This window comes from Vollenhovia emeryi, unplaced genomic scaffold (assembly GCF_000949405.1).
Source record: "Vollenhovia emeryi isolate VEMERY1.0 unplaced genomic scaffold, V.emery_V1.0 DF939182.1, whole genome shotgun sequence".
Lineage (NCBI taxonomy): Eukaryota > Metazoa > Arthropoda > Insecta > Hymenoptera > Formicidae > Vollenhovia > Vollenhovia emeryi.
Genome location: NW_011967184.1, coordinates 970577 through 994899, shown reverse-complemented (window position 1 = coordinate 994899; position 24323 = coordinate 970577). Strand labels below are relative to the sequence as shown.

Genomic DNA, 24323 nt, shown 5'->3' with positions numbered 1-24323 from the left:
CTGTAGCGTCGCTGACCTCTCCGACGATGAGGCGAGACTACTACCGAGGCTCGCAGGATAGTCTCACTGCTGCCCACCTCGATGACCGACGTTCTTCCGGCTCTCTTTATCGGGGCGGCAGTCTCAGGGGTATGCACCACACACACTCTCTCACCGCGCTCATACAGTACACATCTGCAAGTTTGTTCTCTTTTTAAAAACTCAATACCGAAATATATCTTGTCGCGCGATAAGTTAGCGGTCTAATAAATTGTACGCAGCAAAAGAAACCGATACAATACTTTGAATCAATTTAAAATTGAAACAAGACATTGCAGTAAGTATTGTTATATATCAAGAAAATTGAGAAACGCTAATTCGAATTTAATTCGATGGAAATAGTATTCAATTCTCTAAAGACAAGAATCGTCTCTGCGGAACGGAAGTTAATCTTAAGCAAATGTATTGCCGATAAAATGTAATTCGCAATGTTTTTTCACAAACGACACGTTTATTTTACTGCACTTTCTCCCGTTATTTTTTTTCCAATCTGGCATGCTGTGTACCTTGTTTTTTGGTATCTGTAATTTTATGTATAATGCATAGCGGCTGAGAATCACTTGATATATCTATATATATATTTATAAGTAGCGTAATACCTGCAGAATTATAACCGATTGTAATAGAGATCCCGGTTTTTTTTTTTTAGTATCTTCCGTAGATTCGCCCGACGACGGTAGAGGTTCCTCGCCTTGCCGCAGCGTGAATCAACTCGGCCGACGCGGCTCCTACAAGACCTCCAGAGGTGGGTTCGATGTTGCTTACAGTTTACCGCGGGAATGCCGCAGGCTCTGTACGATTGTTCGTTTCTTAAACGTTTGGCTTGACGAAAGTAGACTCATTGCAGGATGTATCACACACTGGTATGGGCAGCTATCTATCAGAAACTTACGCGATAAATGTTTGAACATTTGATTAAGCCTTTGATTATCCCCTACGAGCGACTGAGCAAGGTCACGACACTTTGCGGGTATGATTGTTCCCCGTTTCTTTTTTTCAAATTTTTTTTCGTTTGATTTTTGTCTTTGATTTCTAGTAGCGCCTTGTAGTGGACATCTTTCAGTTGGAACGCAACGTTGTTCTGCACCAGAAACTGCACCGGCCACTTCAGTTCGATGTACCCCCCTCTGGATATGGCTCGTAGTTTTAATCCTCCCCCCCCCCTTTTTAAATCCTCCCTGCCCGCGCCAGGCTCGTTCCCTCCCGTGAGATGTGCACGATTGAGACATCTCTCCCGCAACTTACTTAATCTCTTTCATAGTACATGGCGTTTTGAGTGTAACAAGGCAAACGTTGCGTTATTGCAGATGTGCAGGAGTCTCAGCAACAAGTTAGAGGCAGGCCTAAATACCAGACTTACCAAAACTTTAAGGGGAGAAAGTCTAATTCCCTGATGAATTTGTGCGGTAAGAAGCACCACAGTGACTTGGAAATACGCTCTCCCTTCTATATCGTGCAACAGTCTCAATGTCTCCTATGTATATATATTTACAATATATATATATTATCACATTGCCCCCCATTGAGATTTTTGTAGAAAGTAGCACACACATACACGCGCACTCACACGCACCTACATGTACGTAGTGGCATGGCGGCAGGCTGGAGAGCACACAGGTAGCAGTGGTACTTAACGACTCATACATACGCACAACGATCATATGCAGTTTTCTTTTTCTTTTCTTTTTCCCCTTATACGTTTGAGCAAAGTTCCACCGATGCGGCTTGATGACGAAAGGATGGAAGTCTTGGTTCTCTCGTGCTTTGTAAGCGACGCACGATTTACATATGATTTCTTCGCTTCATCGCCGGCTCCGTCGAGGCGGAACTTTGTCCTCTTATTTTCTCAGGACGACTCATTTTTGCTGTTGTTGTCGCTGCTGCTGCTACTGCCGCTGCTACGTAGAGAAGGCTCGGTTGAAGGCTTATTTGGGCTTGTTGTTGTACAGCACTGGGCGTCGGTACAAAGTATATTTTGTCGATCGGTGTCTCTTTCCAGATTTATTCTGTCGGTGGCTGTGGTATCTGTTTATAATAAACCTCCCAACTCCTAGGTACCTAGGTGTCCCGGTTTATCCTATCACCTCGCCTCGGACACCCCGCTCTGTATCCCTGTATCACTGTTCTTATTTCCAGGTATCGTGGCGACGAGGTATAGCAAATTCGTTGCAAACGCGACGCGCGGTCTGCATAATCGAGACTCGCGTGCTCGGTGAATGAACTTGCTATACGTCCTTATTCAATGTCAGTAACACCCGACCGAGCGTTTCGCCGCATAACGCGGAGTTAAATCGTTGGAACTAAGCCTTCGGCGTAAATCGTCGCATTAGCGTTGATCGAGAGAGTCATAGTCTTGATAACTAGTACGCTAGAGAATCATGACGTTAGAATCATTCTAGCGCAGTCGAAAGTTCAAGCTGATAGACACGAGCGCTTAGAGTTTTTTTTATCAGAACCATAGAGTACATTACAAATGTTATAAATATATATATACATTTTTTTCGCATAATGAGACGCAGGTTACCAAGTCGAACTTTCTTAAGGCAAGGAAGGTGTCTCGCACGCCTGATAACAAGTGACTAATACATTCTTGGCGGGGTGGCTAACCATCATTAATAATGAAACTGAAAGATCCCTGTATTCTGATCCGTTATCGCTTGGGTGACAAGGAAAAAGATGTACAGTCGTCGTTATCCTTTAACGAGAACGGTAACGCGCAAACGTTCGCCTCTCCGTTGAGATTCCCATCTTCATACGCGGAGCGTGCGTTTCGCAGGCGCAAGTAGTGATCGAGATGGTATGGTGTGTCGGTATACAGATTCGGACAGCGGCCTGGGCAGATCGACACCTCCGAGACGCGCCGCCAGTCCAGGTATAGGCAGTATGAGGCACCTAACGTCACCCTCGGGTCCGGGCTCGCTACCACCCGCCCTGATGACATCGAAGAAGAGGATCTACGACGACGGCAGCAGCGATATCAGCAGCACGCCCAGCTCATCTTTGATGGACTACAACGGTAAGTAAGATTATCTTCGCGAGGAGATACACTCGACGGTTGCTGTATTTTTAATGCGAGAAGAAGCGAAGAGACTCACCGTTTACGCCTCCGCTGCGACAGGCCCGAGACTGTATAAACTGCCGATAGCCAAGTCGAATCGCAACTTGATGCTGAACGCGGTGGAGTACTGCGTCTTCCCCGGCACGGTCAACCGGGAAGCCAAATCGAGAGTCCTGGAGGAGATCGGCCGGTCCGAGAGCAAACACTTTCTCATCCTGTTTCGGGACGCCGGCTGCCAATTCCGCGCTCTCTATTCGTATTGTCCCGAGAGGGAGGAAGTAGCCAAGCTGTACGGTACTGGGCCCAAACAAGTCATCGATAATATGTTCGACAAGTTTTTTAAGTAAGCGAAATCGATTCTTCAAGTTCGTCGTTTCTTTTCTTCTTTGCCCTAAAACTTGAATCAATTCTGCGTCTCTGTATAAGCCTGTGCGTTACACGTTACTGATCGCCGTCTCTTCTCTCCATCCAGATACAATTCCAGCGGAAAATGCTTTGCGCAAGTTCACACGAAGCATCTGACGGTGACCATAGATGCCTTTTCGATACACAACAGCCTGTGGCAAGGCAAAAAGGTGAACTTACCGAACAAGAAGGACATACCGCTCGTCATATAGTTTTACACAAGTGGTCACACACTTAACATTACGCTACTGTGCCCTCTGTTGTTCATAGTTACTATTTTAATACAGGCCCATATTAAATTAATGCGAATACGTTGCGTTCTTAGTCAATTTTATAAGGACAATTGATCGGTGCTGACCCCGTAAAGAAACGATCGCGCGTCGCTTCCAGAGGGGTGGAAAAGACCGGGCAGGGAGGGGGGGACGTTATCATCAGGGAGAATGTGATTTGTTTTAACTTTTTTTTTGCCTTTATCCGTTTTTCGTTGAGCGTCAGCATCAATCACTGTGTCATAAGAGTACCAGTATATACTTGTAAGAATGGTTTGTCAATACATCCCTAAGATACCACTTTTCTTAATTTTGCGGACTAACTCTCGTCATGTAACCGCCTTGTAATCTTGTAAAACGCTGCGTTGCGACCGCGTGGACGCGCGACTCTCACGGATGTATGCGCGAAAGTTGAGTCTTTCTCCGAAATTTATTTTGCGAGGCGAGGCGCGAAGTAACGAGGGAGGATGGCAACCGTTGCAGCCTGTGTTCTCGCGCGTGCACACGCGCGTGCGTAATTTGCGATTCGCACAGGTCTCAGTTCTTCGCTAGGCTAGGGATTCTAAATTATTCAACGACTATTATCCAGTGGCGTTTGAGACTTTTTAAAAGAGTATATTAGGATATGATAACGCGAAACACTATTATTGTGAGGGATCATTAATTTTTAGATGTGCCTCGTGCACAAATCGCTGACTTTCAACTTCGTTTTTATTTTCTGTATAATAGCATGCAATGCAACCTCGCAAGAGAGATGTCCTCTTTCTTTTTTTTATACCACTCCTTTTTAATCGAGAAGAATGGTTTTTTTATATATATATATTTGTCATATCTTACCGGTTGAGATACGCGAATGCTCTCAACGCGGCTCAATCGGACGGGGTTGAATTAATGATTTCTCATACTGCATACGTTTCTCGCGGCTGTTGACGATTGTAACGCGTAGCGCAAATCTCGCAGTGTCCCCCTCTCGCCCCCCTTTTCTCCGCGAGGGAAGAAATCCTTGCCAATGTGTGGGGTGGCGACGGACGCGAACGACGATTAGCTCATGTTGTAAATAAATCAGTTTGTTGCGTAATTAGTTGAGCCAGGTGTAAGAGACAGCCTTACGATAAATCCGGGCGTATATGAGATACATGCGTTGAGTCCGTTTCTTTTTGCGGCGAATGATGAACGAGCTGCGATAATATGCGTTTCGAGTCTACAGCGTAAAACAAAAAGAAAACGCACGTGCGAGGTATGCGCGTGCAGTTGACGCCGAAGCGGCTGTTTTAACGCCAGCGATGTGTTGTTTCGTTGACGGATGATTAAGGCAATCACGATTGTGTATAGAAAGTGGATAAGTATCGTTGCCTCGCGAACCAAATCGAAGGACCGTCGGGAAGGGAAAACTCGCGGTGCTTTCCTTTCCCTCCCGAACGCGCTTCAATCTTTATTCGTTTTGTAAGAGGAAGGTGGAGGATGGAGCGTCGTCTGAATCGCGAAATTTTATCCGTCGAACCGCGCTTCATCTCGAGCCGAAGCCTCGGTATGTGACTCCGCAAAAGTTCGCACGTTCTCCCGAGCCTTCATGTTACGCCTTCCTCCGAAAGAGAGACCGAAAGAGAGAGGAAAACAGTATGAAGCCTTATGTTATGAACAATGTAATTGGTTTATATAATGTAAGTGCGTAAAGACATTTAACGAATTAACACAGCCTGACTTTTCTTCAACCGTATCTCGCCACCGTACATTACGTTATTCCCCGTAGGATCTGTCGGCAACGCGACGCACATCCCGCCGTCTCTCAGCGAAACCTCAGTCAGTCCGGGCGAACAGAGAACGCGGCGGTCCGCGTGCACGCGGGCGCCGTAGTTTATCGGAGGGACTGTTATAATTTATTGTGCCATAAATTCGACGTTCGCTTTTCGCGTGGGACTGGCATTCGGCTTCCTATCTCGCTGAACGGGCCTTTTTCGGTCGAAAATATGTTTCTTTCATTATAACGTTGTTGTTAGAAGAAGAAGAAGCTAGAGATAGGTAGACTTCAAGTAGACATTTTGTATGACAATATCGGGGGTCTGTCGTTTGTACGATTATTTTCTCCCCGGTCCCGGGCCCCGTCCACGATGACGTGGTCTCGCGGACGCCGCCTCGAGGATCCGTTTCTCCGATTATTTTGTACAATAAGTCTTCGACTCGGCACGGACGGTCGTGCCGAGTACAGGTAGACCCTCCATATTCCGCGACACGACGTAATACAAGCGTACAGGATTATTACACGACACAATTACACAAATACAACGCGACATATCGAAATCCAGTGTTCTCCGGCAGCTGAAACTGCGGAGGAGTAATCTATGTATCTTCAATTCGCGTGGGACGTCGCGGCCAGCTTGGTCTCGCCGTTCGACCACGTGTAACGAGAGGGATTTGTGAGATTAAACTCCGTCGAGATTGTAGTAACAGAGAAAAAGAGAGAGAGAGAGAAAGAAGTTCACTGTTCTATATCCCCGTCTGTTGTAAATTTATCCGAGTGCGATTATGATACAAGAGAGGAAGAGAGCGATAAGGTAGAGAGAATCTTAGACTCAGAAACAGTCCGACCTGACAATATCGAACGTGAGGTACGCGCCATAGGGGAAAAAAAAAAAAGAGAATATGAGATCTTTCGAGGTGGAGTGCAAATTGTGGTAAGTCCATGACGATGGACGATGTTTGAGAAGAGAATGAAGAAAAAGAGAGAAAAAGATATATGATTGCAATTAATATATATATATGTATACATAGTCATTAATCTTAAGAGCCAGCGAGATAATGGCTTGTGGAAATGGGATTGATTACAGAGTTATGACGTTAACAGAGATCTCTCGATATTGGTCGCTTATGCTTGATATTTATATTTTTTGAAGAATAGATATTATTAGTGAGCTGGCGAAAAAAAAGAAGACTTGGACGCGACAATTTTTTGGATGTGGGCAAAACGGAGTGGACCGAGACGGGAAGGAGGAGAGAGACGGGAAAACCGAGGCATACACGTACACACAATTGAATGCTGCGGCACGACGTGAATTTGTACGCCGCAGCTAAATTGCGCTTACTAATAATAAACGATTATTGTTACGTAATAATTATCGATTTTTATTGTCGCAGAAATTTCGACGTCAATGCGAATATCAGTTCTCGAACTTCTATCCGTGTCTCTGTAAATATTATGTTTTTATATACACGTAAAACGAAGAACGTATACCTACCTACTCGACGATATGTATATTTATTCAGTACGTCATGTAAGATTTGGGTCATAATTTACTGTTAGCATCTTCGCAGCGAATGTCATTAATAAAATTTAATAACCCATTTGTAATAGACTTTTATTCTTCCGCGGATGGGTATGCGCGAAGGCGGTCCGCCATCAATCGTACCTCGCTGGGCACATTCTTTGAGAAATCTGGATTTATCTCTTGAGCTTCAATTTTTAATATAAAATATCTTAAAGCGAAGATTCCATTCGTAAATAAGAATAAGATTTTCTTACCTCTCTCTCTTCGAATGCCTAATTCTTCAGAACTCTTCAATTTTTCACGTTCGATAATTTATCCTCTGTTTCGAAGGAAAATTGCATTGTGAAATTTTATAAAGCTGCGTCTAAAGTTTCCTAGAGGACCTTAAGAAGAGCGTTAAAGAGAATAAGTCAAAGCGACACTGCTCCATGCGCTTTTTCTCTTGTTATATTATATATTTTATACACAACAGCGGATTCGTCATTTGTTAATTTTCCTTGTGTATATGTAATATATTACAGTTCAACAAGAGTCGTGTGCGTGTGTTATGTATGAGAGAGAGATTAGATATAAATATTCTTCGAACATTATCTCTCTGTGTGCGTGATCAAAGGACACTTCTTTTTTTTTTACAGGGCACTTGCATGTCTCGCGAAAAATCGTTCGAATACAAAATCTACAATGTACAAAATACATATCGGGCTCCGGTAGAAGTCTAATTATAAAAGTATAAAACATAATCGCGTTATTCTCTATTCGCTAACTCGTCGACGGGACGATCATCGAATTCTCGAGATCGGACCTACGTTAACGATAATAAATAATGGCTTTTAAATACTGATGTACAAATTGTTTGCGGCTTACAGCGTATAATTAAACTATATGGCAGTGGTCTCGCTAATTACGCGTAAAGTGTCACCGTCCGCGCGCATTACGCGTACCTGTGTGCGAAATTGTTCGTGCCACCGTTTGTCCGTCACGGCGAGACCGACGCGTACGCGGTCTCTCCTTTCCTCCCTTCTTTTTTTTTTCTATCTTCATGTTACGACGATTAGCCTAACGAAACGATCTACGGTTTAGCATCTTTTGGCTTTGTTAAGTCTTTTAAAGAACTCGTCGCCTGCGAATATATGGCACGTTAAATCCCGGTGCGATTGTTGAATCCAACGCGGCTCCTCGAGCAATCTTTGGAACTAAAAGCGCTGAACGCCGAGGTAATTATTTTCCCTCTTCATATTTCGCTATCATTGAACCGGGCAGGAGCTCAGGTGGATGTTGTGCAGTTCGGCCATATCCGTCCAGTCTCGCCTTTCCCTTCCTATCATCACATTCCTGATGCACCCGTTGAAGTGGTCCCGCGTTAACAGCGAGCCTTTCTGAGCGGTTGCTGAAAACGACGAGGCGATGTGAGTGAAGCTACTTTCATGTTCTTTCATTTATCATATAGACGTACATACACGTATACACCAATGTGTAATATGATATAATTTGACGCATTACATTCATTTACCTGGTATACCGCCTATATACAACGGGCCGGAGAACATGGAGCTATTGAAAGGATAATTGACGTTTGCGGGCAAGCCGTATTTTTGGTCCAGCTCGTCCACCTTGAGCTCCAGTTCCTCGTCGTTGTACACGGCCTGGATTCTGTGCCATCGATTGTCGCAGATTGCGTACTGGCTAGCGAATCCCTGTTCCACATACAGCGGATTGTTGTCGCCCAAATCGCCCGACATGATCACCTTACCGCTGTGCAGTTCCAGTGACAGAGAAGGCGAGCCACTGGGTGCGGTGATCGACAACAACACGCCGGATACTTCCGACGTTCTGAATTCCAGTTGAAGTTCGAGCAAGCCGTCCACCTTGAAGTTGTTTCCTTAAAGAACATAGAATTGTTATTTCTCAAATATATTTAAAACGTACATAGAACGAGTTTCTTTTTTAATGTTTCTTGATATTAAAATAAGAATGCAATCTTATCGTATATTTGGCATCGTTCATTAAGATGCCACTATAATTTGTAGTAAAAAAATCATATTATTTTAAGTTTTAAATTGAAGAGAATAAAAATAATATTTGAATTTGAGCTGATCTTTTACATTTCTCTTATATTTCGTTAATAGTTTTGCAACTTACGATAAATAGCGTAGGCTTCGCCCTGGAAATACGCTCCGCTTTCGACACTCGGGAAGCACTGACCGACGTTGAAGGCTCTACTGGTAGAACCTACCATGTCGTAGACATTTCCATTGATCTTCAAGCCTCTGATACATCCCTTCAGTGTCTCCAATCTGACGACCACTTGTTCCGGGATGGGCGTTCCGCTTTCCGGGAGACCGCCGATATACATCATGGACGCGAGGCCGATCCTCTTCGGTACTTTGAGGACGCGCGGTGTCTGGGTATCCACTAATAGGATAAGCTTCCTCTCCTCGTGACTGATAACAACGTGATGCCAATTGCCATCATTAAACGGAGTCTTAAATAGTATTTCCTTCTTTTGTTTGCTTTTCACTACCAAAAGAAGCTGTCCGTCCCGGATGAGCACCATCAGATAATGTTTCAATCGAAGACCCTGTAAATGTGCATTTGTAATAACATCGGTTACAATGTTAAAATTGAAAATAATAAATGTTAAATTATCACAACTATATTTATGCCAGAGATTGACATTATAAAAGATTTTTCATAAAAAATCAGCTTTGTTAAATTTAATATATTGAATAAAACAAATTCAAGTCAGATGCAAATCAAATTGTTAAATAGGAAAGTAGTAGTTAAATAAAATAGGATTTTTACCGGAGTGATGAACAGCAGCCCGTTAGGATAGTACGTTCTAAAATCAAATTCTATCACATATTTCTTTTCCCAGAATTTCTTGAAGTTGAGATAGAGCTGCGTATGACTGTGCGGCTTGTCGCCGAATTTCAAAGCGCCCGGTTCCAGCGAGTAGTAAGGCACTTTCTGGCACCCTTCGGGCTGCGTGGACATCCCTCGGGACAGTGACGCCGATGGTGTGTAATTCGGCGTATCTTTCCCCATACTCGGTCCGGGACGACCGATTAGAGCGTGATCGAAATTAACTGCATCGTCGAACCGAAGAGTTCTAAAAAGAGGATAAATTAATCATACCATATAAAGTGTATGTGATAATAACACGTATGTAATAATTTTAATGCGCCAAGATTTCAAAGATCTATGCCTTGTTATCCCTCAAGTAATTACATGCAATATTAGATTTTTGGACGCTCCGACTTACAGATCATTGAAAATCACATCTTTGATAGCACCGTACAGTGGCGTATTAGTTGCGATCATTTTAGTATTATTGATGAGAGCCGGTAGTCCACCAAAGAAAAGTCCCCCGTTTTCGGGAGCTTTGATCGCGATACTACTGCGTAATCTTCCTGATGTTTGATATGCATCGTCGATTCTCAGCTCTAATTCTTTTCGTTTTTTAATGACGGTGACCGAGTGATATCTCCCGTCGTTGAAAGTATTGTTCGATTGGAGAAACAGCTCGCCCTGACCGGCATTTAAGCGCACTTGCACTTGTCCGTTGAGAATGCACACGGAGTAATAGCTGCTTTTCTGAAGCAACAAATTCAACAAATTAATCTCAATCTTTCTGATCGTCGTAATACGCAAATTAAGTTTATTTTCAATAAAACTGTATATGCAAATATACAATATCTTGTTGCGTATTCCATATGTGTTTATGAGTATGTCCTTTTATTACGGATTTACTTAGAGTTGAAATATTTAAGACTATTTTTTAACATTTATAATAAATTACTTTGTGCACTTAGCAACAGTGATTATTTTATAACAAAAGAAATTAAATGACATAAAATTATAACGACAGTCTTACATGCGCTGCTTCCTTCAAATTATCACTCATTCTATCTTCGTAGCCCTCAAACGTGGAAAGAAGGAGCATAGCTGCCTCTTGCATGGTTCTGAAGGAGAAACTTAAAACAGATTGTATTTTTCGCAGAGTAAATGCAGAGTGTTCGAGATATCCATCCCCATAAAATCCGACTATCTTCAATGGCTGTGACAATAAAACAAATTCGTGTTTAATGTTTGATGATATGCAAAATGTTGCAACTACATCTAAAGAAACTCAAATAGAATATTTGAGAGTCAGAAGATAATAACATTTACCTTATTACCGCAACTGGATTCCACCCCGTAATACTGCTCGGCCATTGGGTCGTAACCCTCCTGCACTATTATATTGGCCATACAGCCGAGGAACGACACCTGCGAGGGTAATATCAGTTTCTCGGCGCGAAAGCTCGGTGGCAATCCACCGATGTAATACTTGGCCTGCGACAAATCCGGAATGTCCTCCTTCGTAGGCTGTGGCGTGGGCGCAACGATTCGCTTATCATTGTCGCCGCCGATGCTAAGGCTGCATTTTTCTATATTCTTGCGTACTTGATACTGACGGAATGCGTCCACTTTTGTCCAGTTGCCGGTGTTGTATTTGAAAATCGAGGACATCTCCATACTAATGTTTCCGCCGTAGCCGACGTGAAGAATCACTCTGCCTTCCCGCAGGAAAATCATGATGTGCTGATTCTATTCATAACAAATCATGCAATAAAAATTACATTAGTTTGACAAATATAATTGTATAAATGGAATTATTAGTTAACATACATAATTTCTTTAATAAAGTGTATATGTATAATAACAGATATTTTATGAGAATAAGGATTTCACTTTTAAATTTAATTTAATGACATCTACTATTCATTTATTCTCTTTTGGCAAAGGATATAAAAGATAGTTTCTTAATATTAAAATATGCGTCGAGGAAATTTAAATAAATTCGTACATTATCTTTGTTAATGGCCAGAAATAGCAACGCATTCTCATCGTATGTTCGAAAACTAATTGAGACTCCAAACATATATTTATTGTATGGACCAGACGAGACTCGGTTTCTCACGGCGTAGCCTTCTCCATTGAAGTTGTAAGCTATGTCATCTCTGGCATCTTCCACTCTGTAACATTAATAATATTGTTAGTAAAAGGATAAAGAAGTTTTTGAGTAGTCAATTTGTCGTTTAGAAAATTTAAATTGTGACATAATATAATTTTTAACATTGAGATATACAATTTATACCAAAATACAAATAAGCATGAAAGAATAATTTAATAGCTTTCACAGGAAATTACCCCTCTACGCAAGCTTTGCAAGCCATGTCCGGTGCTGTCGTGATGAAATTCCAGAGGCCGATTTGCCTTCCGTCGAGAATCACTTGATGAATACAACCCGGAAGACCGTTACCAGCGATCAATTCCGTCGGTCGTCTCTGCGACTTAGGAATACCTCCTATCCACACTCGGTCTGTAGGTAGAACGTCGAAACGACCATACTCGGAGTTAGTATTGTTGATGACAGGAAGATACTTTCCGGACGTCGAAAACTGTTTGTGCACGTTCAGCTTGCCTGTGTGTCGTATCCTAAGATCAAGAAATGTCAATTATTTGAAATCAGCTTCTTTCTCTGGTATCCATTAATGATAGCTCTGTGATTTGTTTTTTATATTTCATCAAATTTCAATTTTGTTTATTTGTCTATTAATTAATTCTATTTATACTAATTTGACGTATTGCTATTCACCTCTCAGCCTCAATTCGATACCAAAACTTGTCATTCTGAAGATCGCCGCTTTCGATGATCTCAGGATGCGTTAGTACGCCTGTACCACCACCGACGTTCCACAGGAATCGTATCTTTTTGTCAACTATCTCTAGAGCGACGAAATCATCCTGAAAAAAAGGACGAAACATCAACACTTAAACACCGCACGAGACATTATACAATTATTTATTTTATTTTATTTGCAAAGTTAATTATTCTAATTATTAAATTATTGACCTAGATATATAATATTATCACAGAACGTACATTAACTCCACTAGGCAAGTAAAACAAGGAACCCTCCTTGCGCGCAGTGGGAAGCGCGAATGTTATCACGATCGACGTCGTTGATGAGGATTGCAACGTCGTCGGTCTGTACGAACGGATACATTCCTTACTCTCCACCGATCGCAGAGAAATTCGAATCTGAAATGAAAAAGAATTATAAAAACTTATATTTGCAAAATTATTTATCACAATTTTAATACTTTAATGCTATGTCGGAAATTATCAATCATGACTTAAATATTAAAGATTTTCTTATATTGAGAAATCATGATATCAAATAATGTAAGGACAGTATACGATAGAAACTTTATGATAATTTTTATAGAGATATATGAGAAATTAATTTTTTATTTTAATTTATGAAGATTCGAGCAAATAGAAAAATAATTATTGTTCTTACTCCTTCGGCGGTATTTCTAGCCTCTGCAATTTTGTCTTTCAGATTTTGCAGTTTTGTGGCTAACGTGTCGTTCCATTTGTCGAAAACAGCTTTCCGCTTCATTGCCGCATTCGATAAGCTTATTAACTTCGCATCGGCTTTCTTAATATTACTCAACGCTTCTGATACTAAAATACAAACATTTCTACAATAGTTTATACTTTTGATTACTTTATAATATTTAATTTAACAATTATGTGGCAAGTATACATAGTAATTTTGAAAAGAAATATTACACTTTTCGCTGGCGAGGCCAATCTTCGAATCGCCTTCGTGCTTCAATTCGAGCAGTTTTGGCTTCAGTCTTTCGGCGATGCCTTGTTTGTAATCGTCGATCAATCGTTGCGTGTTTTTTACTGATCCCGCTACTTCGTCGTTGTCCTCCAAGATATCCAATAGATCTTCATGCACTATTAAAAAAAAATCTCATTAATAATAACAATGATAAAATCTCGTTTATTCGATACGTCACATTTTCTTTGAAATTATTAATAATATTGTATGATCTCTGTAACATAGACTTACATTTCTTACTATTACTTTGCAACTCTCGCAGTTTTACATTTATCTCGTTATCCTTTATCCCAGTGTTGTTCAATGTATCTTTCAAAACGAGAACGGCTTGCTTCTGAGCTTCCAATACGGCATTCGCGTTCTTGACTAGTTTACCGTGTTCCTTTGCTGTTTCCCACTGTTTAGATGACTTGGCTAATACTTCCTTAGTATCGTCCAACAGCGATTTTTCTCCCGAAGGAGGATATATCTTGAAAAAGCATCTATATTACATTTACAGTCGACTCTCAAAATTATAAAAAAAAGTTAATTATGTTAATATAAGTAAGAACATAAGATTAGAATAGATTTTTTTATCATCTATACAAAAAATGAAAAAGGGATAATAACTTTTTGACATATCTTCAATTTTTAATAAAGAGAAATATTAAAATGTTAAGGCTCCAAGTCCAAAGAGAATCGTATAATCGTGTTATACCTTCTTATGCACGTCCTCGATGCATTCCTTGGCTGCTAATGCGGTGATTTTTGCCACTTGCAGGCCGTCGACGATATTCTTGTAGGCCTGGCTTGCCTTCAGAGGACTAGCTGCGATATCTCGTGTCTCGGCGAACAAACTATTCCACAAAAATGTTATCACATTATAGAATTGTCGACGATTATATCGCTATCGTTGAGATAACGTCACTCGTTTTGGATTTAATGGGATGTAATTATCGATTGAATTAATTATGCTAATAGGATGCTTACCTGACATACTGATCGACGTAGTTAGACAGATTCTTCGCGTGTTGCACTGCCGGGACCACATACTTCTCGTCGTATTCGTAATTTAGCCGGTACAGGAGTTCCTCCTTCATGCTCAGCTTCTTCGTCCAGTATGTTAATTTATCCCGTGAGTCTGGGAGATCCTGAAAGTCGCATTTAAGAATAAGTTTTTAGAATATTTGTTGCCTTTAATCGCAATGACAAAACACTGATGAATCGGTAAAAAATTCTGAATTATATATTATACGTCTCTTCCTTCTTTATTGATTTCTCTCGTAACTCACTGTTATGAGTTGTTAAAAAAGAATGTAAATAATTCTATTTACTTGAATATTGTTTTCCGCGTCGACAAACAGTCCATGAGCCTCGTCGACGAGTTTCTTCCCCTCGGTAATTGTTTCGTTTGCTTCGTCGTGCAGTGTCCCGATACGGGCGCATTGGTTTTTGGCCTCGGCGAATGTCCCGTTCATATTGTTGTACAAACTATCGTAGTTGAAGAGAGTTTCCATGGTGTTTTCTATAACCGCTCTCATGTCGTCCAACTTTATCTCGTAATCTTTAGCGTCGTCCTGAGCTGCCGCCAAAGGCTCAGTCGCATCGTAAAGAGAGTTTAGCCACGCCACATATTTGGTAACATCGCTAATGAATTCAGAATATATTTTTTATTAATGATGTATTTTTAAAAAGTTAATGTTTTTCTCTTTCTATCTTCTCGTCTCAAATTTATTAAAGTTATTTATTGAATTAAAGCAATACTCACTCAAGGAAGTTTTCCACTTCTGCAGTTCTCTTGCTTATGTCGACGGATTTTAGATAATTCAAAATCATCTTTGCAGTTTTTAAGGCCTTCTTGATTTCTATTTTCCTATTGTCGTTGCTGTATTGATTCAGTTCCGAAATTGTATCTGGAATTTGAGAGAAATGATTACTGTAAACGTATTTATACTCTGCAACGCAATGGTTTTAACAATAAATAAGACACATTTAAATGACAAAATAAAATTGATGTATACCCCCTATGTCTTTTCTTAAATTGTCAAGCGTGATCTTCGCTGTAAAAACATTATTTTTCAAATCGTTGCTCTTGGTCTTCAACGTATCAGCATGTTTTGCATGATTAATGAACTGTAAATTAAAATAAAATATAAAAAGTGTTATAAAGTCCACTAGATAATTTATAATTTGTATTAGATTTTAGAATAAAATTCTATAACTTTTATATTCCGTATTATTTGATACACGTCTGTATGCGTATTTTATTATACGTGTGTATCCGATTCTTCAAATGTATTTCATTCGTACGTCACATAAAATTATAAATTTTATAATTCTATTCCATCCTACATTCTGATGCAAATTATAAAATGAAAGTAAAGAGCTTAAGAGAAATTGTACATAATATTCCTTGAATAACAATTACGCAATTATTTAACAATATTAGAGTGACATACATCTCTTAACATAGCTTCAACTTCTTCCGCCAGTTTCTTGTATTCATGCCACGGCACACTTTTCATTCTTTGCAGCAGTTGAGTTCGAAGTTCCAATTCCTTGAGATATGCAGTCACGTTGGAATCGATATGCGACAGTTCTTCCCACGGGGGTGGAATGTATCCGTCTGCTATGTGGCTCGTTTCCCCGGCCAGTTCCTCGGACAGCATCGCGACAGTATCGAGCAGAATTCCCGTACAATTGTCATCGCAGGCTAAACATTTCACACAATGCAATGTAAACGGTGAAGTTGTGATGGTGTATTGTGATAAGATAGGAAATTCTAATTTTTCAAATCCATTCATCTAAATCTATAGATTATAATATATTATAGTAATTTTAAGACAAGATTATTCGGGTTTTTAATAAACTTACAAGTGCAAACGTCGTTTATGTAAACGTGTCGATACGCCGTGCACTGGGAGCAATCTCTGCCCGTAGAACCGTGCCTGCATTTGCACTGTCCTGTCTCGCCGTCGCAGACGTTGCTCAAACTTCCTGCCAAGTTGCAATTGCACGGAACGCACTTGCCGTCCGGAAGGCCAGGAGAGCCGTAATAGCCGTAGGCGCAACGTTCACATTTTCTACCGACGTAACCTGCGGCAATGCGGAGGTGAATGCACGGGAAAAAGTATTAAGTCCACTTTACAGACAATTTATAATTATTATATTATATTTGCAACACAATTCGGAATGAAATTCTATTTTATGTGTTGCGTATACAAAAAAACATTTAAAAAGTACACACGTAAGTAAAATATATATTAAAGTAGACATTTAAATAGGTACTATATATGTATATAAAATGTTGTATAGCATATAAAATTATAACTAAAATTCTATCGTGGAGTCTGACTCAAATTATAGATTGTGTAAAGTAGACTTAAGGAAGCTGTAAGAAACATAAAATGTTAAGAATACATATAACTTTAAACAAGCTCTTTCACAAATTAACGACAGCATACATTTTTTAAGATCGTTTCACCGGTTAGTTTTGGAAAATATTTTTTTTATACGTGCAGTTTTTCATATTCTTATCTATGCACCTGGCTTGCAGTGACAAATAGGATCGTTGTCCGCATGAATGACGCAGGTACTCGAAAATCTCTTATCGACCTGCGGGCATGGACATGGCTTGCAGCCTCCAATATCCGGGTGACCGTAGAAACTGTCAGCGCAATCGTTGCAATAACCACCGATTGTGTTTTCTCTGCAATTCTGCAACATTAAATTTCAACATCATATTAACAATTATTCAATCCTCGACACCTTGCACACGTCCTACAGCTCCTTATTTACACGAGATTTAATAAAAACCACCCAATCTATTTATTTCTTCTAAATTCTATTTGTAAAACATTAGAATATTCCTCCTCACAAGAAAAGAAATCAATCTATAGAAATTGACCTGTACGAATGGCAAGTGTAGACGATCGAAAAGAAAAAGGATGTAAATTCGTGAACATCATGCAGATTCAAAGGCGCCTTAGTAAGAAATTTATCTTGTTTCAACTCCAGCTCATATCCTTATACACTTGTCTCTCAGCATACTTCCTGTCGCGCTATCATCTCCGCGAATAGTGTACACTCGTAGGGAAATGTTTGAGTAATGCTTACCAAGCAATATCCCGTCTCCCTGTCGCACACCTCGGATCTCCCGTTGCACTGGCAGCGCCTGGCCTGTCCAACAAGATCGATCACGATGGTGGACGTGGCGGTGGTGTTCTTGTACCACCTGTAAAAGCCGATGCTGGGATCCTGGCAAGACGTGCCGTTGTATTCCGACGGGCACTGGCAGATCTCCACTCCAGTCGCCAGCGGTGGCGAGTGCGTAGGTATCAGGACGGCGGCGTCGAGAGAAGCTTCCAGCAGTCTGAACACAGACACGCAGATTAATAAAACGCCATTGGAAATGTGTCTTTTCTTAAAAATCGTAATACAATTAACGGATAAAATAATTCTGTTTCTACACTTGTTCGTTGAAAGCCAAGGATGGCAGAAACGTTGAAAGATGAATTGATAACAAATTCATTTTACTGTTTATATGATGCATCGCTTTACGCACGTGGTTCTCGTGAATTCGGCGCTGTCGGAGGCTTTCACGAGGATGTACTGCAGATTTTGTAACGCAACCATCAGGACCTCCCTGGAGACTTTGTAGTCCGGTCTGTTTTGTAATTGCCACAGTGACTCATGGAATCTAAGATAATAAATACATGTTAGTCGTACAGCGTAAGGACCGACTGTGCATTCTCAATAAAGCTTTACCAAAAATTCCAATGATAAGATCCAACTAAATAAATAATTTATTAAATTCTAACGCAATGAATTATACGTTAAAGTGTCTAATTCATATTCAATTTGCACAGAATCACGTAATCTTTTTCTTCTTTTCAATTAACTGCGGATACCTGACTTCGTAACGATTATCGCTCACTGGTAGATGCAGATAATACTCCAAGACAATCTTATTGTTGCCCTGCAACTGCACCACGGGATATCGAAGATTCGATCTTAGTGGTATCCCACCTTCCGTCGAGGTTTTAAAGCGCAGGAATCCTCCGTAAGAGACGACCTTAAAGGATTTAATGCGAGTCTAATATTTCATGCAACTCAACCACGAGCGAATTGTGCATACACAAAATCTAACTTAAAAACGGGACAAATTTTTAACACGTCTATTTGTTAACGCACAATGTTCGGAATATCTTGGAAAAATTACCTTATCGCCTAGAAAAGAATCCGGTAGTCTCCAATATAACGGATAACTGTAATAAAGATTTGTGGACAATGTAACGTCGCCGTCGGATCCAGGGATTACGGAGAGGCCGTTTGTCACGTTCAACCCGCCGTTTACCGCTGGCAATATAGTCGTGGAGCCGAAGTTTGTTATCTGTTCAAACGCACGACAATCAGACGACGATACAACGCATAAAATATTATTCGACAAGACTCATTCGTCAGGATTTACTAGCCGAAGCGGAGCTTACTATTATGTCGTTGACCGTGTCGTTGACGTAAAGAACGCGGGGTCGAGTCAATCTACGTTGGCCCCAACTGAGTCCAGCCTGCTGACACAGAGTGCTCCTTCCGAAGCAGAAACACTCGGTGCATCCTCTGGCATTGTACGTCGCAAGGCCGAACGTGCCTTCCTTGCACTGGTTGCACTGTCGTCCGGTGACCAGTTCCTTAAAAGCAATTTTTCCGTCAGTGCACGTCGGATATACGCGCATAATTTTTTTCCGAAAATTTTTCGGACTTCAGACCAAGAAACTCGCAGGGAGATGACTAAAAATAATCCACTTCAGTGTTGCAATTTTAAATTTTCGCGAATGGAATACAACAGTTGGAAACATTCTTCTTGCATCCTACAAGGTTTACGCACGAGCTTATTCTCCAATTAAAGCTTTAATTATTTAAATTACTTAAAGCTTTAAAGACCTAGGTCTCTACAATTTTTAATCACTTCTCCTTCCTGTCGCGACGAAGAAAGCCTGTCTAAATTTCTATTCCTTCTCATCTCCCAAGTAGAACATATTGGTCATGAAAACATCAAGATGACATCATTTTTCGATCATTTTTTATGCATCATGGTGACGTCAAACTAGCCCACCGAGAGCACCGATTTGTGACATCATTAAGACATCGAAATGTTGTAAAGTTAATCTCGTTTTACCATGGCAAGCAAAGTTAATTAAGTATTATACATCAAAAATAAATTGAAGTAATATAAGACAAACATAATATATGACTGATCATCCCTGATGGAAAAATTTTGCTGAAAACGTAATGAAATTTGCTGAAAGTTGGTTGAAAATCTCTTGCAATTAACCCAATTTCGTTATCATTTCAGCAATTTTTCATTAAAAAATTTATTTTCAGTTAAATTCTGCAAATTTCATAATATACAACATTTCTAAAATTTTTTCCCTAATTTTTAGCAATATTAATTAACTTCCATCTAATTTCACAGTATTTCATTGAATTTCATAACGAAACTTATGATTTATTTTGAAATGGTTTCAACAAGTTTCCAATAACTTTCATTTCACTTTTCATCAATTTCATTACATTTTCAGCAAAATTTTTCCATCAGGGATGTAATCTGTAATAATATATTATTATACACGTCACAAATATCATGGTCATTAGTCAGTCATTGCGAAGTAAATCTTGATGTCGATCATTTTATGACGTAAAATTCGTCATTTTAATGTCACATTGACGTTTTTGTGATTAACTTGTTCTACTTGGGCTGTATCTCTCTCTCACCTTGCACGGGCACTGTCCCTTGTCATCGCACTCGCAGACGCCATCCCGGCAGTGCGTCGTGCCGGCCAAGCTGCAGCCGCAAGGACGGCACCTCGGATAGCCGTAGTAACCTTTGGCGCATCTCTCGCACCTGAGCCCGTCGTAGCCGATCCTGCAGGGGCACTGACCCTGATGGTCGCACTGGGGCCGCGTGGCGCCCAGGGTGCAGGCGCACGGCTTGCAGCCGACGCTCGGCACCAGGCCCCACGCACCCGGTCTGCACCGGTCGCAGTGCTCGCCGTAGGTCAGGCGGGGACACACGCAGCGACCGGTGTCAGGGTCGCACACGTGACCGGGTCGCACACACGAGTCGCACACTGTGGGGCAATCGCAGGATATCACAGCCGTTCTTCAATTTGTCAAGACTTTACAGAGGTGATAAAGGACCCGAGGAATGTTTATTCGGGTGTTTTATCATTTCTTTTTTTCTCCTGTTTGAATTTACAGCCGAGAATTCTGCGCGCTGATAGCTTATCAATTACGGAAGAAAGAAATAAGGGGTCTCTATCGCGCGTTACATCTTGGGACCGCGCGAGCAAGAATTGTGAAGCAAATCTTTCCTCTACAGGTGCTTAACAGTAAGGTTGAAATATCATGTGTAAAATTTATAGTACGACAAAGAAATTGCGAGGGGCTCGATTGGATAGTCGATTATTTTAGCTAGGAAATTCCACGTTAGTTAACGGGGAAACGATTGACTTACGCTGACAGCCGTTCAAAGAAAACCCATAGTATCCGGACAGACAACTGTCGCAGCGCGCACCACCCACACCCGGCTTGCAGTAGCATTTTCCTGTGTCATTGTGGCAGGACGCATTATAGGATCCCATAGAATCGCAGTCGCAAGACACGCAGCCTGCTCCGGTCGCCAATCCCCAATAACCGATCTATAATTTATATAACGTAACGATATAATCTGTCATATTAAATCTGACAATTAGAAATGCCCACACCCTCAGAAAGGATTTCGGTTACCGAGACAAAAATATTCTTGACGCATTTATATTTCTCACATTCTTATTTAGTACAAAAATAAGACAGTATAAAAATAAAATCCACAATTCTTATTCTCCTCTATCGAATTAAAAAAGATTGACTTACTATATTGAGACAAGAGTAACTTAGAAGAAATTATTCCTCCATCTTACACAGAGAGAAAAGTACGTAGTATTTGCGACGTAATTGCATAGTAAAATAATTATAGTCAGGAATATCATTTTTATAGTAATTATCACTATAATATTAGTAATAACAACCACATAGTCATAGCGATGCCAACCAGCATAAAAATTTTACTATTATTTATGAAGCTTTTAACCATTATTCTGGTAAAATATTAAGATGGTGAATAGTAACTAAATTAACTAGTTTTATATAGTAGGTGCAAGTACAATAATAGTAAATTTAACTATACTTTCTATCATCCACTTTACTATTCGCATGGTAAACAAAAGTGAAGTGGTTCGGAATGTCTTCACTAGAGGGACGCGCGGTACAAGACTCTCTCGTAAGTAAAAAACCGCTTAGGGTGTTATAAATACGGATAAGTTTACGCATTCGTATAAGATTGCTTATCTTTTCTTTGAAAGATGCTATCTTGTACTATTCTTTATGAGTGCAAAGTGATGTAACCAATGAATATAATGAAATTACTATTACATATAGTTATTCGAAATTTTACTTGTGGTTGTTATTGCAATATTCATAGTACACCTTACCAAATTAAAAGCTCCTTTTGGTTTATGACAACCATATCATAAGTTGCATGGACCAATATTGTGTCTATGAGAACTATAATATATTGTTAGGTCAACCATAACTTACGTAGTTGGAAGAATTATAAAAATATGGCTGGCTCCAAAAATGACTATAAATTATAGTGAGATTGTGGTAACTGCAACTATTTTTTTCTCTCAGTGAAGTAGAAATGCGTTGCCATCGCGATATGTGTTTTGCTAACTTTTATTTTTAGATACATTTATCTAAAATAAACTAACTAAAATTAAATGAAGAAGAAAGCTTAGCAGATCAGGCTATAATCGAAGCTTTTTCTACTCACTTAAACCATTGAGGTAATCTCCAATTTCAACGAACAGGTACGTAAAATGTAAAAACGTGAAAATTTTAAACAAAACAGCTCGTGTATCTGTTTTGAATTATATTAACTTTTGACTACATTTCTTGACGGTTCCGGGAAAAGTTGCGACTGGTCGGAATCGTATGTTTGAATTTACTTGTCATTAGAGAATTTCAAGTATAAATAATACGCTACACGGTCGCCGGAAGTTACAACGCGCGCGTCATTTACCCGTGCAAGCGCGGGCAACTGTTCCCGCGCTCGAAAACGTCAATAGAGCGATGCATACGGAAATGAGGCCTCCACCGCGAACGAGGCATTTCTGACGGCGTCTTCCGCTTCTGACATTGTGCTGCGCCGCAACATTCGACGTTGAGCCTCGCAATACGAAGCACTTTGCGGAACGTCTAAACAAGTAGTGAGCGCCGTGAACGACGAGGTTTCCGGCGTGCGTTTATAAAGTTCGGCCGATGAGAGCTCGATGTCAAGGGACGGGGGAGAGGAGGGCTTGCGGCTATTAATAGATACCTCGTCGTCGTCCTGGGGGGGGGAGGGGGGAAGGAGGAGGAGAGGAAAACTTCTGTTGTGTCTCTCCGGATGAGGAGATTCGAGGAGTTCGAGTCGCAAATTGGAGAACAGTATCACCAGCGTTGCCCGTTGTTCGCGTCCGTTGCGCAAGCCCCGATGCGCGAGATCTCCATCGTAGATCCTACGAGACGAAAGCGCCAGGAAATAACGAGGCGAAGTCGCGAGAACACGTTGTTACGGGCGTAATGGAACCAAGCCAAGTCCCATCCGATAGTTACTCCTCGAAGAAAAGCTTGTCCCCGATGAAACGTACGATATAGTTGCCCTCTAGTAGGGGCGACACCAGCTGAACCGCAGGGCTCTTCACGTCGCGCGCTCTCTCGTATAACAAACGGCATCATTTGCCGATACGCGGCACTTACAGGATATCTAAAAACTCTCTATACTTCTCTGCAGTTGTATACATATATTTAGAAAAAATTAAGCAGCGCAAATCGCATTCGTTAATAATTTCTTTTATACTCTTCTATGATAAAATAATAAAGAAATCCTTTATTGTTTAGACTCTCGGAAAATATAATACGATAACAAATTGATATGACATCGAGTGACATGTAGAAAGGCACGTCTTTCATTAATTGTCAATATTAATTTGTTTACGACACCTTTCGCACGTTAACTAAAGTCGCCCCGTAAATGAAATCGTCATAGATTATTCTGGCATTTCATAATTAATATGTTGATAAATATCGCTAAGGTGTACTTTAAAATACTGTTGTAAGTAATTTTTTATTCTTTCGGAATGCGCGAATCGTTGTAAAAGCGCGACGACGTTCCGCATTGGACTTCTCGGAATCATTTCGAATGCAAACTTAAAGAAGTTATCAGCGACGAAAGATCGAAGAGCCGAACATAGAAAAGAAAAGAGGAAAAGATCCAAGGAGGAATCACGATTTCGCATAAGAAATGTGCATTGATTTCAGAGGCCAATCTCACCTAATTAGGAAGCGTTTTAAATCTATATAGTATAATTGTAGTGACGGAGCCTCTGTATGTATGAATGTGTGTGCGTGTGCGAGTGGACTGCGAGATATCTAGAGAGAATTGCGAGATATTGAAAGAGATGACGATTGCACGTGAGCGACAGGGAAGAGGCGTGCGAGAGGGAGAGAAAGAAGATAGAGTTATAGGTGCGTAACGAAAAAACTAATG

General features: G+C 40.6%; 2 protein-coding genes across 8 annotated transcripts in view; one reads left to right on the top strand and one right to left on the bottom strand.

Moving 5' to 3' along the window:
- LOC105562921 (patronin) overlaps positions 1 to 7110 on the top strand; it is a 79481-nt gene extending 72371 nt beyond the window's left edge. For 5 of the 7 annotated variants that reach the window (XM_012014098.1, XM_012014100.1, XM_012014095.1 and 2 more), the window contains 6 exons: positions 7 to 129; positions 689 to 784; positions 1347 to 1445; positions 2858 to 3055; positions 3158 to 3440; positions 3570 to 7110. In XM_012014098.1, coding sequence (XP_011869488.1) covers positions 7 to 129; positions 689 to 784; positions 1347 to 1445; positions 2858 to 3055; positions 3158 to 3440; positions 3570 to 3714 — 944 coding nt within the window. In that variant the 3' untranslated portion in view covers positions 3715 to 7110. The remainder of the gene's footprint in view (positions 1 to 6; positions 130 to 688; positions 785 to 1346; positions 1446 to 2857; positions 3056 to 3157; positions 3441 to 3569) is intronic. The other 2 variants (XM_012014099.1, XM_012014097.1) reach the window with 2 other exon arrangements.
- A 91-nt stretch (positions 7111 to 7201) lies between these two features.
- The window catches only part of LOC105562939 (laminin subunit alpha-1-like), a 68934-nt gene continuing 51812 nt past the window's right edge, over positions 7202 to 24323 (bottom strand). Inside the window, exons 3-31 of the mRNA XM_012014129.1 lie at positions 21210 to 21393; positions 20468 to 20823; positions 19186 to 19383; positions 18918 to 19088; positions 18607 to 18770; positions 18261 to 18395; positions 17813 to 18068; positions 17242 to 17413; positions 16571 to 16792; positions 16156 to 16409; positions 15718 to 15829; positions 15465 to 15609; positions 15031 to 15343; positions 14687 to 14847; positions 14415 to 14553; positions 13949 to 14186; positions 13660 to 13833; positions 13385 to 13551; positions 12964 to 13122; positions 12676 to 12824; positions 12228 to 12515; positions 11884 to 12052; positions 11205 to 11624; positions 10909 to 11091; positions 10297 to 10628; positions 9837 to 10143; positions 9174 to 9612; positions 8545 to 8913; positions 7202 to 8421 (exon numbers count right to left, since the gene is read on the bottom strand). Of these exons, the coding sequence (XP_011869519.1) occupies positions 8279 to 8421; positions 8545 to 8913; positions 9174 to 9612; positions 9837 to 10143; positions 10297 to 10628; positions 10909 to 11091; positions 11205 to 11624; positions 11884 to 12052; positions 12228 to 12515; positions 12676 to 12824; positions 12964 to 13122; positions 13385 to 13551; positions 13660 to 13833; positions 13949 to 14186; positions 14415 to 14553; positions 14687 to 14847; positions 15031 to 15343; positions 15465 to 15609; positions 15718 to 15829; positions 16156 to 16409; positions 16571 to 16792; positions 17242 to 17413; positions 17813 to 18068; positions 18261 to 18395; positions 18607 to 18770; positions 18918 to 19088; positions 19186 to 19383; positions 20468 to 20823; positions 21210 to 21393 (6519 nt within the window). The 3' untranslated portion in view covers positions 7202 to 8278. The remainder of the gene's footprint in view (positions 8422 to 8544; positions 8914 to 9173; positions 9613 to 9836; positions 10144 to 10296; positions 10629 to 10908; positions 11092 to 11204; positions 11625 to 11883; positions 12053 to 12227; positions 12516 to 12675; positions 12825 to 12963; positions 13123 to 13384; positions 13552 to 13659; positions 13834 to 13948; positions 14187 to 14414; positions 14554 to 14686; positions 14848 to 15030; positions 15344 to 15464; positions 15610 to 15717; positions 15830 to 16155; positions 16410 to 16570; positions 16793 to 17241; positions 17414 to 17812; positions 18069 to 18260; positions 18396 to 18606; positions 18771 to 18917; positions 19089 to 19185; positions 19384 to 20467; positions 20824 to 21209; positions 21394 to 24323) is intronic.